Here is an 18816-nt window from a genome sequence, read left to right as displayed (position 1 = left end):
ACACACCAAGAGGACTCGACTCCCTGAAGAAGACATGACCTTTATGCTGTGACTTGTTGTCAGAGTGTACCCTCCCGCCTCCTCAGATGTTTCGGATGACATCAGGCAGTGAGACATGTTCTCTGGTTTGCACTGTTTGCTGCCCCTGGGGACATCGTTTTTTTTTTTGGCTTTTATCCAGAAGGAATGAACAGTAAATAGATGAAGAAGTATATTAGGCTGAACTGCTGACATTTGTATGCAGGGCAGTAAATGTTTGTAGATGAAGAGCAGGAAAGGATTTTTTCATAAATGCTTTTGTGACGGATTTTATACTAAATCATTCCTTGACATTTCGACTAAAACCAACAGCTTAGATAATGGATCTGATGTTCATACTGTGCATATACTCTGCCTTGATAAATCCTCCGCTACGAGGACCTCCAGGAGGCTGGATTCCCTCTGGACTGGGAGAAGATTGTCTGTGGAATAAATTAACTGGCTCGGGGGAGGTTCGGGGGGGACCTCAGGAGGTTGTGCAGGGTTGGGCTCTGGCTCAAACCCTGCTGGGCCCTGTGCTGAGGCTCAATTAGTGCTCTTCTTGGGTTTTAAGTTTGGGGCTGGACCCTGCTAAATAAACTCAGCCGTAGCCATGGCTTTATGAGCGTTCTATCTTCTGATGAAAATATTTGCCAAGGAGAACAGCAGACCTAGAGCTGGAGCGGGAAACGAGGGACCGAAGGTGGCAGCATATGGGGAAGCCATGCTGAACAGAGCAGCTCTAGGCCACCCCTCCCTCGTTATCCTCCACCCTTCCAGCAGACACCTAACAGGACAAACAGGCCATCTCTTCAGGCTCCCTTGGCAGCCTGATGCGTGCTTGTGGTACCTGAGTCCAGGCTGAGGGTCATGTTTTATCTCCTTGTTCTGGCTCACATCTCATGCGATATCTTCACCAGATTCCCGTTTCCCTCTGTCCACACTCTTGGGGCTAATGTCTCCACTCAGCAACTTCTCCTAGTCTTTCAAGACAACTCAATTCGGAGGATAGGGAGCTAGCTTAACTGGTAATGTGCTTGCCATGTAAGTGTGACGAGCATAGTTTGGGTTCCCAGCACCCATGTAAATACTGGGCAGGCATGCAAGAGACTGACTGAGTCTAGGGATCCCTGGAGCAAGCTGGCTAGGCAGACGAACTGAGTTGGTGAGCTCTGGGTTCACGTGAAAGGCCACACCTCAGTGTTTAAGTGGAGAGTGATCCAGAAAGAGGAACAAAGTCACCCTGGGCCTCCCCACGCTTGCACGGATGCATGTACACACAAATACACCACATACACGTTTGCACATACAAAGATGGTCCAAGCTCCATTTCCCCTGAAGCATGCTGCCCCTTTCACAATGAGCACCCACCCTGAATTTTGTATCTGTTGTCAAGTTCCATTTCCCCTGGAGCATGCTGCCCCCTTCACAGTGAGCACCCACCCTGAATTTTGTATCTGTTGTCTCTGCCTTGGACAGCACCCATGCAGAGCTCAAGGCTTCTTGTAGGAGGGTCTGTGCATAAACGGCCATTACCAGGGGCATGTGCGATACGATACGGTGTAGATTCTTGATCCTACATTCTCAGATGGCTCGGAACCTGCATTCGCAGCACCCGACTGGCTATAATTTGTTGGTGAGCCCGGGAGAGGAAGGACTGTCATGGTCACTTGCTCTCTCTGCTCAGCACCCATGACGCACACCAGGGGAGCATTTGTGGAAAGAACAAAAGAAGGGACGGATGAGAGCTGGAGGCAAGGCAGGCTGTAAATCAGAGCCGAAACCTTGCCTTACATCTCACTGTTATTGTACACGTGTCGTGCAGTCTTCAGGAGTGATGAGTGGCCTCTGTCCCGATCCGTCACACTAATAGATTAAGCCATCTTTCAGGAAAAAATTAAAGAACCTTGACAATGATAATTGCCGTTAATATCACTCTGGACATAGGCTTCCTGATTGATGAGTTTGGAAAATTTGCTTCTTGAACAACAATTAAACAACATGAGAAATAGCTACTGAGACCGCCAGTGGGGAGGGCAAAGCCCACGGTCCCTAGTGTGACGGCAAAGGAGCCGCTTCAGCTGGGCTGGCCAGCGTCCGAAATGCGGGGGCGTGCAAACTCTGCAGGCTGCGACCTGGGTCTGCGTGCAGCGCAAGGGGCCAGACCCCAGCGCGGGGTGAGAAATCCATCCAGCCTGTAACCATTTGCAGCACCTTCCTGCTCTCAGTTTCCTTTTCCCATTTTACATACTCTCCCTCCCTAGTGACTGGAGCTTGGCAGCTTTCCCGAGGTATCAAATTCCAGGAGAGAAAATACACAGGTCATGTGTAAGGACTAAATAGAACCCTTCGCTGAAAACAACTTTTGTCAGGTGTCTGGGAAACAGCTCCGCCTTCAGCTACGAGTTAATCAGACATGGAGCAGCCTGCAGGGGCCAGGGGAGCCGGGCCCTCTGCTGTCTCCCGGTCCTCCCCACTCACCTTGGGCAGGTCACGCCCCTTCTGGGGGCTGCAGTGTTCTCAGTGCTCTAATTAGGGCTCGGACTAACGGGGGCCAGGCTCCTTCCAGGCCTGAGTATGTAATTCTATCCGCCTCCCAATCGTCGGCAGCTGGGATTCATAAAGTGGGCTGAGCTCGGGGTACTTAGCTGGGCTGTGGCTGAAAAGGACCTTCAGTTTGCTTTGCGCCGTGTGTTCTCTTTTATCTAATCGTAGAAGCAGGTGAGGGGTGCACTTTAAGAACATCCAGTGTGTAAGGCAGCTTAATCTCAACGCTCTCCACGACGACTGCTCAATCCCAGCAAGTGCACATCTTGAGGGATGCAGTGCAGTGGTGGGCGGGAAGGGGCATTGACACATGTGAACATGGACAGGCAGGACCGAGGGGGTCCCACACACCACTGCCTCATCCTCCAGCCCCTACACCCCTCCCCAACTTTGTCTCTGTAGCCCCTGCCACATGACAGGGCCACCCTTCCACTTAGAGAATGGGTTGGCCCCTGAACATAAGCTGGACCCCCTAAAACCCTTTGCTTTTTTGGGAGTTGGGTATTGAGGTTGACTAGGGAGAGCAATGAAGTAAGTTCCAAATGCTAAGATTCAGTGTAGTCTGCTCTAAAGGTGACCCTCCACTGAGGGTGTTGTTGTTTCAGTCAGGTAACCCCAAAACTCACGGCCTATGCGGCATGGGGGTGTCTACACCTCTGCTCACCCTCTGCCTTCTGATGGTGACCCTCCATGCAGAGACACACTTGATAAAGCTGCAACCGGTCCAGAAGGACCCGAGCTGTCAAAGGCCTTCAATCCACCCATGTCACTGCCGTTAAATTACACTCTCTACAGGTCTCTGGCCATCCCACTCCCACCTCAGATGTATTTCCTCCCCAGCACGCTGACTTTCTTTCCTGTTTGTACTGGTTTGAATTCTAGCACAGAGATCAGGTCCTCTGACGAGGACTTTTTCTATCCTCTTGGTCTGGATGACCTAGGGGCTCAGGGTCATTCCTACAAGGAGGCCCGGGAACATCTTCCTGTCACATCCAGCTTTGCCCAGGCTGCCTCCATGGCTGTTCCTTCCCCACATTTTCTCAAATGATGTCCTGGTCTTCCCATTCCCTCAAGAAGAAGAAAAATCAACATTAACTCTAGGAAATTTTTATCTTGTTAATTTATCTCAGATTTAGGATTAAAAAAATGAATCCTCCTGCATGATTTACCCTTAAATCTAACACAGACTTGAACCTTGGCCCCAAATTTAAAGTTTGAATGACACAGGAATAATTGTTGTTCCGATCCTGGAGGATGCTTTGTGGGTACCTCCACAGGTACCCAGGTCGTTAATACGGACAGACTGTTAATGGGTTGTTTTCAGCAAATACACACCTTTAAGGGTGGGTGGAGATCTAAAGATGAAGGTAAGACAAGTTCCAGTAGGGGATCAGGGGCTGAGGGTGTGACTATGTGATTCACCCATATAGTCTCTCTCTGTCTCTGTCTCTGTCTCTATCTGTCTGTCTGTCTGTCTGTCTCTCTCTCTCTCTCTCTCTCTCTCTCTTTCCCCTCCCCTTTCTCTCTTCCTCCCACCCTCCTTTCTTCCATCCCTTCCTTTCCCCTTTCTTCCCTCTCTTCCTTCCTTTGGCAGGGTTTCCATGGAACCAAGGCCATCTTTGAATTTATGTAGTCCAGACTGACTTTGAACTTCTGACCCTCCTGCCTCTATGTCCAGAGTATTTTTTATTTTTTCTTTTTTATTTCTTTTAAACCGAATGACACCCTCTCTGTCTAGCACCAGACAGGAGATTTTTCTGTGGTAGAATGAGCCCCAGTGCTGCTTCTGCTCCACCCAGGGGGGAGCACAAAGAACGCCTGAGCTGATTTTCAGTGTGGACATCAACTGTGGCACCAGCAGGTGTGACCAAGGTGCCTTCTGTCCCTTTGCAAAGTGTCTTGGAGTAAAGGTCCTTTCAGACCCTTGTAAGGATGACAATACTGCCTAGAATGTCAACCCTGAACACATGACAACCAGCATGTAAAGTAGGGAGGTCTGAGGAGCTATCTGCAAATGGGGAAGCATCTTATCCTAGCACAGGGAGGTAGTGACACAACTGAGGCAGAGCAGACGTTGGTAAGGAGGGATTCGGGCCGTTCTCTGTCGTTCGTGACATGGTCATTCTGTGGGGCTTTCCTCTCCAGGAGCGCAGGTCCAGCCCAAACACATGGTGAGTTGGAATCTCTCTCAATGACTCTGTGCTGACGCCTGTCTGTGCTCGGCCTAGAATTACTGTCCCCTGGCACCAGCCACATCTGGCTCTTCCCTGGGAAGGCTCTAGAGCTCAGCTGTGCAACTCCTCCACCAGCTACGCATTAGGTTTGTTCTCTAAAGACCCTACACATAAGGGGATGCACTGAGATCACCTTTGGAAATGATCCGCAGGTCTCCCTCAGACTTCTGCTCAGCACTTACGGTCCGCGAGTGCTTTATGGGAAGTCTGGGTCTATATGGGCTTTTGCTTTGTGGGGACCAATTCATGTTATCTTCCTTTCTTCTCTGATCCTTGGAATTACTCCACCCTCTCTTCAAGATTTATAGTAATGCTATCTTTCTTAAATTGAAAAAAAAAAAAGAAACTATGTGTGCCTGTGTATCTCTGTGCCAGTATGTGTGACTGAGTGCAGGTTCCCCTGGAGACCAGAAGAGGAAACCTTGTTCTCTGGAGCTGGAATTATAGGCAATTGTGTACTGCCCAGAGTGAATGCTGAGAATGGAACTTGGGACCTCTGTAAGAGCAGTGCATGTTCTTAACTGATGAACCATCTCTTCAGCCCCTTGAGAATTCTTGTCAGCTTTTGGGGTCATCGCTAACTGCATGTGACAGGCCCACTTATATAAGATTCCTCATTGCTTTTCTGAGTTCAAAATTCCTCCATCGAGGGCAAACATCCCAGAGGAATCTGGATAAGGTGTCTTGGTATTCACATCTGCTGCCACCAGAGTTCCAGCTGAGTTGGGTTTGAAGGGACCAGAGCATGTGTGGAGAACAGCACGGGGCTTAGGCAAGCTGGGGAAACCAACAGAGGCTGGAGTGGATTCTGTTCCCTCTGTCTCTTCTCTCTCCTTCTTCTTTCTCTTTGTTTGCCCTCTGATCCCCAACTCCAGCCATCCTTGTTCCTCACGTCAATGCTGACCAAGCTCCATGTGAACAGGAGCTACTACATGGCAGTTGGTGGCTTGCTGCCATTTCTGGTCACTTTTCTTCCTTCGGATATGAGTCAGAACCCTCTGTGTCTAAGAGGGCCTGATTCCTATGTGACATCACACATGAGGTGGGCTCTCCTCTCCTGGGTCTCGCAGTCTGGATGACATGGCACCTTTCGCTATGCTCCACCCTGTTCTGAGGCACCCTTCAACAAGGGCTCTCTGGGGGTGTGATGGAGACGGGTGGGATTTACTCCCTTCCTAGGGATTCCAGCTAGAGCTGCAGCTGAGCATCTGGGGAGCAAGTCTGGATATTATGAGGCGCCATGGGGGTATCAGAATGATGAAGCCCCTGGGTGATGGTCCCAGAAACTCACCAGACAGGGAGCACCAATAAGGACAGTCTCTAGGGATTTCAGCCTTTGGAGGGAGGCTTCCTTCAGGAAACATACTAGGGAATTAGAATTTGTTATCAGGTCAGCTGAGGGCAAATGGCTTATTGTACTGTATCTATTGTCCAAGAGCCAATGAAATGGGTCAGGAGAAAAATTACCCAATATATTAAGAGGAATGATGCTTACAAGTTTGACGTGTGGAAAATCTGAGAACTGAGCTCCCAGGTTCCTCAGACATGGGCCCCGGGCTCAGGAGAGATGGAGCGGTGTGCTTCAGATTGGTGGCAGAGCTGGCCAGGAGCCTGTGCCTGGTAGGGAAGGTTTTCTTCTGTCCTGTCCAAACACGTGACTGTGTGTGGAGTGTGCCCAAGCTTGGAATTGAATTTTAATCTCAATCACTCATTTGGATTTAAATCTGAATGCCCCTGTGTCCTGTGGTGGTGGTGTGCTATCTGCCACATGGTGTATGCAGGTGACCACAGTGGTTTATGTGATTGGATTCTGTGGTCCAAAAGTTTGGGCACTGGGTGCTTGGTCACCACTGCAGTGATGTTAAGAGGTGATGATTCCTTAAAATAGGAAACCCAGTAAAAAGCAATTAGATCTCGTCCCTCTAGGGACAATGAGGGCAGATTAGGGAATGAATTTCATAACTTTTACGGGAAGGTGACCTTGGGTAGGCAGTGACAATTGGCCCACGTGAGTCTTCCTGCCCAGTGAATGTTCCTTCTCTCAGGGGCTCTGAGCCAGTGGAGGTGTCTAGAAGTCACTGCTGCTGTGGTTCCTCCAGAGGCCATGCTGAGAAACAGGAGTGTTGACCCTGTGTGGCTCAAGGTGATGTGAAGAAGGCAGAGGCCAAAACAAGGAGTTCAGATGGGCGCCTAATCTGAAGAACGTGGGACAGTTTGCTACATCGAGTTGCAATTTATTTTTTATCTTTCTTTTGTATGTGTGTGCACACATGCAGATGTGCATGCACTTGTGTGTGTGTATGTATGTATGCGCTGTGTGCGTGTATATGCATGTGTGTGCATATAGAATATGCATGTATTCATGTGGCGTCCAGAGGATAACCTCGGATGTAATCCCGCAGGCGCTATCTACCTTATTTCTTTTTTTTTTTTCTGTTTCAAAAGGCTTTATTTTTACTTGGTCCAAGACTTGAGAGGGGCTCCAGGGCGTTACAAAGCTGCCTAGTGGCTTCTTGAGAGGTTAGGGTGAAGGTCCTGAGGCTGGCTGGTGCAGAGCAGAGGTGGGAGCCCCTCGGAAGGAGAGGCCCCCTAGTCATGCTTCAGAGTGAGCCGCTCAAAGAGGTACTCGCCCAGAGATGCCTGGGGCCCAGAAGTCAACCTGCGGAGGTTGGTCAGGTGGTTGCCCATCTTCTTGATGACCTTGACCTCCTCATCCAGGAAATGGTTTTCAAGGAAGTCACAAAGATGAGGATCTGTGCGAGCAGAGCCCAGGGAATGAAGATCCAAGAGGGCCTGGTTCAAGTTCTTCTCCAAGGCCAGGGCAGCTTCCATGGCCTCCTGGGTTTTACCCCACTCATCTTGAGATGGCTTCTGCACATCCTGAAAGAGCGCACGGCCTCCGCGATCGTTCTGCAACTTGAGGAGACGCTCGGCGCCCTCGCGCTTCTCCTTGGCCAATTCACGGAAGAAGTGGCCTACACCCTCCAGAGCCACGTCATCCCGATCAAAATAGTAGCCCAGCGAGAGGTAGGTGTAGGAGGCCCGCAGGTGCAGGTTGACCAGGCGGTTCACGGCAGCCTCCACTTCGGTGGAATAATTCTGACGAACCTGGGAAGTCATGGCTGAGACGCAGTCTGGAGCTACCCGCAAAAAGATGGTACTGGCTGGTCCTGGGAGCTGAAGGCGGCGAGGAGATGGTCCCGGAGGCTGCGACTGCAGATGAGGAGCGGTGGAAGCTAACAAAGGGAGGCCCCGGGTCTGTTCCGTCCAAACACTGTTGAAGCAAGACACAGATCCACGGGATCTCCGAGGGCTGGTCTACCTTATTTCTTAAGATAGAGTCTCTCACTGCAACTTGGAATTTGTCAGTTTAGAGGATGGTTGGCTAGTGAGCTTCAGAGATCTGCGTGTCTCTGTCTCCCCAGCTCCGGGATCCAAGCATGATACAATGCCTAATTTTTTTGTGTGGGTCGCGGGGATTGAACTGAGATCCTCTTGCATGGGCAAGAACGTCACTGACTGAGCTGTTTCTTTAGCCTGCATCCGTTTATTTTCTGAATTCATTTCCTTTCTAACCAAACAGAATGCAAGCCAGTTAAATAGAACGGCTCTATTTGCAGTTTACTTGTTTGTTTATACTATTAAAGACACAGTCATGTGAGGGCACAGATTCAGCCAGGAGGAGCTGTTCGCAGGATTGTTTCCCAGAATGCAGGACCGAGGCACTTTGGGTCCATTCAAGAAACCATGGCTCTCCATCCTCCCATTGATGTCGGAAGAGCATTGTTCTGGTTATGTTTCCAAGTGAGGAAGGCTGGCTGTGAAACGGAATGCAGAATACAATCGCACTTTAGTTTGAAAAAGGTAAGTGCAGCCATGAAGAGAAATCAGGATAATATGCCCCAAACCGTAGTCATTATGGGAAGAGTAATTAGAAAGACAAAAATCGGTTTTCTTTTTGCTCTCCTACGAGTCTGTGAAGAGCCATGTAATACGGTAAAATTGAAACACACCATTTTACCTGCCTGTTTTCTTTGCTGAAACCAGAAGAGAAAGGGGTCGCCTCATCAGGGCGGAAGCTGAAGGAGTTTGGAGTTTGGGGTTCTGTACTGTGACTTTCTTCAATGATTCTTATGCCTGAAAGCATACTAGGAAGTTCCCCTGGTACTCAAGCAATCAGCATTCTTCTCTGCCAAAAGCCAGGGTGAGCTATCTAGTCTCTCTAGCCCCCACATTGAGCTGGCCTAAGGTGGAGAAGCCAATAGAACATACATCTGTAAACAGTTGACTATCCTACAGCTCCTGCTCACGAACAGAGAAAGGCATGCCGGCTCCTGCTCCAGGGATCATACCTAGGAATGGCTCTGCAGAGCCCAGGGCCCTACTGATAAAAATGTGAGGGCTAAACTTGGCTTCCCAAGTTCCTGTGTGGGCGGGGCACAGGCAGAGAAAGCTCACCCCCAGGATCTTGACTCTGGCAGGGAGAATCCCTGGGAGGGTGAGGAGAGATATTGGCCTAGGAGTCAGACGGGCAGGGTCCATGTTAGTGGGGTCCATAGAAAGTGGTGAGTCCTGGTCAGAGAGCAGGAGCTTGCACTTGGATATTTATTCACACCATTCTTCTTTTTAATATACTCATACAGCAGTGGATTTGCTTATGACTGCAGGAGAAAATAATTATTTTTTATAATAGGTTTTTTTCCAGTTTTTTTTTTTGAGACAGATTGTTGTGAAGCCCAGGCTGGGCCTGAAAGTTACAATGTAGCCAAGGATGATCTTGAACTCCTTCACAGGAGTGTAGGTGTTACAGAGGCACACCACCCACCCACTTTATGTAGTGTGGGGTCCCTGTCTTTGTTTCTTTCTTTACTGCTGGGACTATACACCTGACAAGAAGGAAATTAAATGAGAAATGGTTACTCCTGGCTCAAGGTTCAAGGGCACCATGCCATCATGTTGGGGAAGACATGGCAACTGGCCCAAGAGGCTGAGTGGGTCATAGGGATCTGTATGGAGTACAGGGAGTAGATCACACACAGGAAGTGGGGGTTGGCTGACATAGAGTCTCAAGACACAGCAAGCTACTCCCTCCAGCGAAACTCCACCTCCTAAAGGTTCCACAGCCTTCCAAACAGCACCACCAACTAGAAACTGTGTGCTCAAATACATGGGCCTGTGGAGGATATTTCTCATTCAAACACACCAGGATGGAACGTGGGGTCAATTGCATGCCAGGCAAACATTATACCAATAGAGTCACACTCTTAACCTGATAATTCTTCAGAATGCCAGGCATTCTTCACACACCCTGACTTACAGGTCAAGGCAGAGAGGTGAGTTTGCAGACAGTCAAGGGCTTCCTCATGCCAGCGGGCCTCCTCAATTCACCCTAAGAGTGGCTCCCATTCCCAAGCGTTATTCAAGGCCACTTGGTGCTTTGATCAACTGATTTGATCATGGCCAATGAAGTTCTTTGAAATTCTTTGGAAGTGGACAGATGTCAGTAAACCAGAGTGTGATGAGATCTAGAGCAGCAGAGGAGACGTGATGGCTGTATAGGCTTCGTGGGTACTGACTGTTCTGAGTGCTGAAGGCAATGGGGCAGGAAAGCTCTCTTCTGTAGCAGAGGGGTAGAGGGGTGAAGAAATGCGAGGCTCGGGCCAAAGAGATGCTTCAACCGGTAAAGGCAGTTGACACCAAGTCTCACAACCCAAGTTTGTTGCCCAAGACCCATGTGGTCGGAGGAAAGAACTACCTTCAGTTTGTTGTTCTCTGACTTCCACACCGGTGTGCATCTGAGTACCCTCCCCCTCGCATGGAATAAATATAAATAAGTAAATAATAAAAATAAACTTGTCACCTGTGTCGAGAATGGCATCTGGGTCAGAGATGGCTGGATTTTAGCTGCTCTCCAATTTGGCTTCTATGGGTGCGAAGCCTGGCAGGTCCCAGGAGACGGCTCCCACCATGGTCCTCGGGTGTACCTGTCCCATGCCCACAGCTGGTTCCAGGCATTTAAGATAGTTGGTGGTAATTGTCGATATAGCTTTCTGGGAGTTGTCCATGTGTCTTGTAATTAGGGGCATTTAGAATTCTGTGATCAGATTTTTGCATTATTTTTTCTCCTCCCTTTTTTTTTTGTGCCATTCCTCAGGGAATAATGATGAGAAAGACCTAAACAAGTGTCACAAGCACAGTGTTAGGAATGAGCCTGGCAGTGATTTTCAACCTTCCAGACAGATGCACAGAGATGCATCTGAAGACTGGGGATGGAGAATTTTCTTTTTACTTGTCTTCAAGTTCCGGTGTTAGAGCTGGGCTGTTTTTCCCTCCCCCCCCCCAATCTTCTGCTGGTTTGAGAGATTTATATTTTTTCTTTTAATAAAACGGCCTGCCATTTAGAGCCTTATGTATTTGCATGCGAGAAGAACATATTCATTTAGCTCCTACATCCCCAGGGCTTTGTTCCTTTCATTAGGGACCAGGGCCCGGCACCCTTGTGAAGTTAGGCTGGTGTTTTTCTGCCTCTTCTGAATCATTTAGACTTTATCTTTAATATGTATTCAGATGCTGATCTTTTCAAAAATTCAGAAAGGGCTTTTGCTTTCTCCAGCACCATTCCTGGCATCACAGAATGCTGAATGAAGCACTCGCAGCTAAAGAGAGGATCCCCAGTCCTACGTGGAATGTTCTTAAGCTCAGTACCATAGTTGGCGGTGACTGTTGATAACGCTTTCTGGGTGTTTCCCGTGTGCCTTTTAATTAGGACTTGTAGAACTCTGTGGTCAAGACTTTTTCAATATTCTTCCTCCTCTTACTCTCATTTAGATGGAGCAATGGAAAAAACACAAAGAAGTTGGACTTGGTGCTAATCATTACAAATGCCTAGGTCGGCAGAGTCTCTATGAAGCACTGGTGTCAAGGCTGTGAGAGGCGATCTGATGGCATGCCAACATGTAACCTCAGTGTTTCTCCTTGGCAACAAAAGCAGTTTTTCGCCATATAAACCATCCTTACTGGGGTGGAGGGAACATATAGTTACATTTGAGACTATTTCATAAGCGTCTAGAAGTATTGAATGGTTCCAAGACCCCAAACGTGCATTTGGTTGGGTGTCCCATCCTCTAGCCCTGTGGCAGCCAGACATGTCTCCATGCAGTTGGGCCTGACCTCACTTGGTTCTGGCTGCAGGGGACCTGGACTGCTACAACCAGAATTACCATCCCTGCTGCTGCAAGGCTAAGGCTGGCGAGCCAACCTCTCCCCTTGAAGAGGGATCATCCCCTGGCCTTTCCTCGTGGCTGGCCTTGTACCCTCTTCCTCTTTCCTGCCTCTCAGCCCTCCCTCCACCCAGCCCACAAGGATGGAAGCTATCCTCTTCTGTGTTGGTATAATTTTAAAGAAAGTAGCCCTTCCTAAAACGGGAGTTGTGAGCCAGTCTGCCAATGCCAGGAAAACAGCTTTCTCGGCACGGCAGGTTTTGGATATCTAGAGTGACAGAGCTGGCATTGTTTGTAGAAGGTTAAGTAAGATTAATGAGGAAAGAGAGGAAAGCCGTAAAAGGATCAACGTTTCCAATCAATGAGAGAATGCATTTAACGTGGGCTCCACCTGCAGTTTCTTTGGCGTGTGTGTCCTGATGCCAATTTGAAAGGTTTTGCCTTTAATGCTTGTAAGTAACCCACCAAGAAAGACCAGTGTGTACTGAGCGTGTAGCTGTGCCCGATTTAAGCCTTATCCTGCAGCCGATGTATTGATCAGGAGGGCATTTGTAGAAGATGGAGGCGTGTTTTAATAAGAGCCGGAGAGCGGGCGCTCTCCTCCTTATTCCCAGGACTTTAAATTATGAATTGCCACTTCAGCATCTTATTCGGCAGAGGAGAGAAGAGGGTGGGCAGTTTCACTGCAATAGAGTAATAGACACAAAGTGAGAAGGCTAGTGTCTACCAAGTGACCCAGTCACGGAACCTGAGAGGCTCTCCAGAGCGGTGCTGAAGGAACTTTTGGGGGGAAAAACAAAGTAGGTTTGCTTTTTAGCTTTTCAGGGAATGTGCGCTTGAGGCCATTCAACTCCCATTTTTGGGGTTGGGGATAGGGATTGATACGAGGCCAGTGCCGTGGAGCTGGCTTGCGGTCACCTGAAGATGGGCCCACGCTTTCTGCTTCCTGTTGGACATTTGAATAGCAGGCTTGACGAAGCCACTTAACTCCTTCCAATTACAGGGGCCAAATGGGCATACACAAGACGGGTGGGGGTGGCTTTCTCACGTGTGCGCAGGTTCACGGGCCAGTGTCGTAATCAGATTCCAGAAACTGAACTTGCGGAAAGTTTGTGCTAGCCTTGTGGATTTTCATTTCAGATGTTGTCAACTCAAGGGCATTTGGGCCAATCAATATCTGCCTGTCTTCTCGCACATAGAAAGTTGGCTATTAGAAAAGAGAGGCTTACAGCGGGCTCAGCCAATACCATTAGCCCTAGCCTAAGGGCAGTTCTGTCCATGTGCCCGGATAGGCACCTGCCCCCTCCCCTCCCCCACCATTAGAGAGGCCACTTGGGATGTCATTTGGACAGAGCGGGCAAAGAGCACTTCTTTCTTCTTTCTCTTTTTTTACACCCAGGCTCCCCCAAAATCAATAAATCTGTTCTTTGCTTATTTTCAGAACTTTACTTCAATATAAGCAAGGACTTCCCTTCCAGCAGCAAACTCCAGTAACCCCATGTCAGGCTTATGTGCGTGTGTGTGTGTTTGCTTTTTCTGTTCCAATTTGAAAAATAATTGGAAATAATATCTGATTGATGTTCTCACCCCCTTCTTTCTTTTTAGCTAAAGATTTCCTAGATGAAAGACCTTGGTCCGTCGCCTTTCAGGATCCAGGACTTGGTTTTCCGTTCCAGGCAGTCTTTTCTGTTCCGAATGGTTCCGTGAAATGGAGGAGGTATTGTTTTCCTAAGCAGAGGGAACTTTGTGCAAATTGGTTCCTTGTCTGCTGCGCCAATTGCGAGCTCCTGATGTTTTCCTTGAGATTGTGTTTTTTAGGGGAACAAGAAGAGCTCTCTGCCTCAGACAAAATCCCGGAGCAGTTAGGATACCAGGAGAGGAAGGAGGAATAGTGAATCGGTTAGTGAGCGTTCAGACTGCCTCCTGGTAGGTTTTAGATTTTTGCTCAGATTGACATGCTATTGCTCTCTGTCATTGTTCCTTTCTTTCTTTGCCTTTGTTTTTGCTCTTGTTAGAAGGAAATAATGCCGTAGAACAAATGCAGTGAGATTGGTGTGGACTGTTGCAAAGGTCTGAGGGAAACAGGGGGCAGGTCTCAGTCATTCTAGAGGGGGACCCCAAGCCAAACTGGATCCAGCTCTTGGTACAAAAAGGTGCAGCCGGGGTTGTGTTCGTGCCAGGGCTATGTAATAATAAGAGATGTAAAGTCTTTGGAACTCCCAAGAGAACTCGAGGGAGAAACACTTGAACCGAGCAGAGATCAAACTTTGAGAAAGGCTAAGGTACCAGCAACATATCCAAGAAAGGGTAAATGTGATCTCAGAAACAGGGACAGGTGGGATTAATGTGTAGTTCTGTGACCCAACAATCCAGCCTTTTCTAGAGTGACCCAATACAGAATCAATGTGTTTCTGCGGGAAATATCATCAGGATTTAGTGTTCCTCACACAGAGTGGAGAAGCAAGAAATCCAAGCAGGCATGCCAGTCCAAGCCAGCCCCCTCTAACACCACTCATTCTCAGGCGGAAAGAGTGTCCTCTGAGGTAAAGACATCTGTTGGCAGACAGCAGAAAAGATAGGGAATTCCCTTCCGTTCCTGAGAGAGCACAGTGTTCAGCTCTTTCTCTAAATGAGACTCAGGATGGCTTCCTCCCCGACAGTTGCTGTGGAGATAGTATAGTCTAGCTTCCTGGCACACAGTCTCTCTTTATGTCATTGTGATTAGCAAGGGTAATTTTCTGGCATGGTTCCGGAATGGTCCATGAGGGGTTTTCATGTCTGAAAGCAGAGGAGAGCTCAAGGTGAGATGCCCTGCCACAGCAGAGAAGACAGAGTTTGACTGTGAAAACGAGAGCTGTAGCCTTAGAGCGTCGGGTTGGGAACCAGGACAGCCTGGGCCCCGGGGGCAGTCCTGGCAAGGTTTTCTTGACTCTGCCACCTGGGGCCTGGCCAACCGGGTCCACAGGGCCTAGAGAACTAGAAGACACTGCTCTTCTGGACAAGGTTTTTACTCCTCAGGGCCGGGCTAAACAGAAGTCTGCTTTGATTGAGACTATGGTTCTTTCAGTTGAGGTTGCCATTGTCACATGCAGGGTAATTGCGCGGGTGCCTAGCTCTCTGACAAGGCAGCAAGAATGGCTTGTGGGCTGAGATGTCTCATTGGCAGGAGTACACTTGCTGCGCGAGCATGACAAACGTGTCCCGATTCCAGCATGCTTATGAGAAGCTGGATGTGGCTGCACGTGTGCCTGTCACCTCAGGATAATTATCAGGAGCTGAGAAAGGAGGATCACTGAGCTCGCTGGCCGCCAACCCAGCCCTGGGACATAGTGAGCCATCGCCAGAAAATAAGGTAGACAGTGACAGAACAGGACAACTGAAGTCCTCCTCTGGTGAACTCATAGACACGTGCGCTTGCAGACACACATATCTGTGCATCTGAGACACACCCACAAGTGCCTTTTGCATACCCAGAACCTTTCAGAATGCCACCAGGCAGAGGTGTCACTTACATACTTAAAGCCAAGTAGATCACTGAGCAATGGACTTTCCCCTATAGAGGAAGCAGAGCGCTGATTCACACTCTGCTGGTAAAATGCCTCACTATGGCAGGGAGTATAACGCACAGGCAGGATGTGAACCTCTTACTCTTTGAACATTAAGTGGTGCTTCTCTGTTGCTGTCCTGGCTTGAAGCCTGGAATTATGGACCTAGCGCAAACTCCTTCCCATCATTTCCTCTGGCTTAGGAAAGGGGATGGAACTTAGGCTGGTCGGATTTCAACTGAGATTGGACTTTGAGATACAGCCTGGCTAGAAAAGGTGGATCACTGGGATTGGGATGGGACTTGAAGTTTCTTAGCCTGGACCTTCTTTCTCTTTGGTCTCTTCTCCCCTCATTCTGTACCTGGAAAACCCCAGATCTCTGATGGTCAATCAGAGTTTACCGCCTAAGCAGCCTCAGGACTGCCCAGAAATGGGCTCCTGGTTTCCATTAGATCTGCAGAATCCTGCTTAGAGTTTGTACCAGAGGTTTCAGAAGGATGTACACTTTCTCTTAGGCCATAAACTTGAGGAACTGAAGCTTGGAACTTAGAGGGATTGGCCACAGTATAAACAAGGCTGAAAGAAGCCAAACTGGAGGTCTGAGTGTGGTCTGCCTGGGTGGCTCTCTGACCACAGTGGAACACTCTTCTGTCTCTGCCTCTACGTTGGGTATCTCTGTTATTTAAAAAAGTGAATTATTTTTATTTGAGTAGTCTTTCTATTATTCCCCCCCCACACCAAATCCTAGTGGCCACACTGTGATGGGTAGACCATTAGGGGATATCAGCCAGATTTCTACAGCTATAACAAAATATCTGTAAGAATGTACAGTTGCAGGGTTTTAGTTTATGGGTTCCTGGTCCTGTAGCTTTGGACCTGAGGTGGTGGAGAATACCATAAAGAAGTACAAAGTGGAAGAAAGTAGCTCACTTCATGATGGCCGGGAAACAAAGAGATATGAAGAGGGACGGACCAAGAATACAATATACCTTTCAAAACCACTGCCTTAGCAACCTGCTTCCTTCAACTAGCCCTGACTCTCCAAAGTTCCACTACCTCCCATCTGCCTGCTAACTATAACACCCATTGTGTCTCAGTCGACTTGTGAGGTCCTCCATCTCTGTAAAACACTATGCTGGGGACAGCTATTTTATCCCATGAGCTTCTAGGGGGGCATGAAAGATCTAATCATAAGTCTTAACCTCAGGCTTCTGGGCATGCTGTGCCTTGTGTGCTGTAGCCTGCAAGCCTGTGTTTATTGTTTTGAGGGGTAGGCTTAGCCAGTTGTTTCTCTTTGCATATATAGGACACGGTGCCCACTTGCACTGCACAGTGTGAAATGCGGAAACACTAGCAGTGAATAAGGGCCTTGAAGATGATTAGATGAGCAACTAGCTAAAGCTTAATGTGAAAGTGACAGAGGCGGCAAAAGGATTCAGCCTCTGAGCTGTGCTCACTAGGGCGGGCGTGTAGCCGGTGAACCCTCCAGTTGTAAACCACTGTTCTGTAGCTGGAACCAAGTCTTTACTGGATTGTGACTCTCTTACACTTAGAACCAGAGGCGTGAATGGCAGTGGCAGTTTGTGGAGCAGGAGCACGCGTAGGATTCCAGACCTGACAGCATCCCCCAGCATCCCCAGCTTGTAATGTGCCTTTCCACTGTGTACTTTGCAGGGCTTGGAATAGAGATAGAACATACGTGGTCATCCAAATAACCACTCCTCCCCTACTAGAAACACTTTGGGGATTTCTTTTGCATGTGTGTATGTGTGTATGCATGTTTGCATACATGCAGGTATGTGCACAAGCACATATGTCGGTATGCACACAAAGGTCCGGAGTTGAGGTCAGGTATTCTTACTGCTCTCCACTTTATATATTGCGGTGGGGCCTCTCGCTGATTTGGCTAGGTTGACTAGCCACTTCTTCCTGGAATCCCCTGTCTCTGCCTCCCAACACACTGGAATCCTAGGAGGGTCACTGCATGCCAGATTTTTATTTGGGTTGTGATCACCTGAGCTCTGGTCCATGAGAGGCAAGTCCTTCTCCTACTGGGCCGTATCTCCAAGCCACAGGAAAAATTTTTTTAATAAAATCCTATGAGTCTCTCCTTTTATGCGGTGCTGGGGTTTGAGCCCAAGGCTTCCTTCATACTAGTCAAGTACTCTACCACCGATCCACACCACCAGCTTGGGTCCATCTTTAAAAATATAAAGATATGTAGGCTGTAGACGTTTGTTCATTTGCACCGAGCTGAACTTTGTGTGTGACATGCTTGTTTTGTGCTCTCGAGACAGGCTCTGCAGAGAGACGGCACCCAGTAACAGAGCCTGGGAGGAAGGCTTGGCAGAGTGCACAGCAGAAGCGAGACACAGAGCACAAGCGAGCAATTCCTTGCTCTAACGTTGCAACAACCACCCCTTTTTGGGCACCATGGTTTCCATGCTGTCCAAATCTTGTACACTTTCTCTGAAAGATCTCTTTCACTCCAAGATAGCTGTAGAGCTGCAGTGATGAGGGACAGTAAGCCCCCTGTGCAGCGTGCTCGGTGCACCAATTGCATTGATTGTATTTTCTCAGCATCAGGGTGTTGCATCCATGCGGCTGGCTGGTTTTCTTCAGGCTTGCTGTTTTCACATTCTCTTTCTTGTGTTTGTGCTTGGTTCTCAGTCCCTTTGTATCTTTGTGTACACATACGTGTAGCACTGTCACCGTGTAGGACAGTTCCATCACGGGGACCTCTTGACACCTCATGAAATAAAATATTTAAGCATTTTTGTTGTGTTCTTGTGATTTGTCACTATTTAGAGAATTGGTTTTTTTTTTTCTTTTCCAGTGAACAAGGAAACAAAGCTGTATTTCACACTTCAACAGTTGCCCTCCAGCTGCCTCCCCAATTGCCTGTGAATTCCCATTTGACTCTTCAGATGGGAGACAGGGATCCAAACTCAGGAAGAACTTACATTAGTTTACTCTGTGCCAATCTTCCCTTCTGTTGCTCACCTTCCTGAGAGTTTTAGAGTGCCAGCAACTCTCACTCATCCCTTCAGCATAGTCCTCTTCCTCATATCCCTCATCCCCTCAGCATAGTCCTCCTCCCCATATCCCTCATCCCTTCAACATAGTCTTTCTCCTCATATCCCCCATTCCTTCAACATAGTCCTCCCCATATCCCTCATCCCTTCAGCATAGTCCTCCTCCCCATATCCCTCATCCCTTCAGCATAGTCCTCCTCATATCCCTCATCCCTTC

At 48.5% G+C, this 18816-nt stretch overlaps 1 protein-coding gene and 1 long non-coding RNA gene across 4 annotated transcripts in view; one reads left to right on the top strand and one right to left on the bottom strand.

The window, feature by feature from the left end:
* LOC125413654 (uncharacterized) overlaps window positions 1–18339 on the top strand; it is a 77018-nt gene extending 58679 nt beyond the window's left edge. The window contains exons 1-4 of one of the 3 annotated variants that reach the window (XR_015003120.2): window positions 13414–13530; window positions 13625–13736; window positions 13824–13945; window positions 17862–18339. This is a non-coding gene — a long non-coding RNA (uncharacterized LOC125413654). Of the gene's footprint in view, window positions 1–13413; window positions 13539–13624; window positions 13737–13823; window positions 13946–17861 lie in introns of those variants that run through there. The other 2 variants (XR_015003121.2, XR_007235998.3) reach the window with 2 other exon arrangements.
* LOC148121456 (ferritin light chain 1) lies at window positions 7299–8121 on the bottom strand. The gene has a single exon (XM_087908318.1). It carries the CDS (start codon window positions 7917–7919, stop codon window positions 7389–7391), a length of 531 nt encoding a protein of 176 aa, XP_087764444.1. The 5' UTR covers window positions 7920–8121; the 3' UTR covers window positions 7299–7388.
* Window positions 18340–18816: the final 477 nt, after the last annotated feature.

The sequence above is a fragment of the Myodes glareolus genome, chromosome 7, assembly GCF_982192425.1.
Source record: "Myodes glareolus chromosome 7, mMyoGla1.1, whole genome shotgun sequence".
In the NCBI taxonomy this organism is placed as follows: domain Eukaryota; kingdom Metazoa; phylum Chordata; class Mammalia; order Rodentia; family Cricetidae; genus Myodes; species Myodes glareolus.
Note: the sequence above shows the minus strand (reverse complement) of the source record. Positions and strands in the feature narration are given on the sequence as shown.

Excerpts from the sequence above, each read along its gene's own strand:
- LOC148121456 (XM_087908318.1), bottom strand. The coding sequence starts at position 7,919 with ATGACTTCCCAGGTTCGTCAGAATTATTCCACCGAAGTGGAGGCTGCC.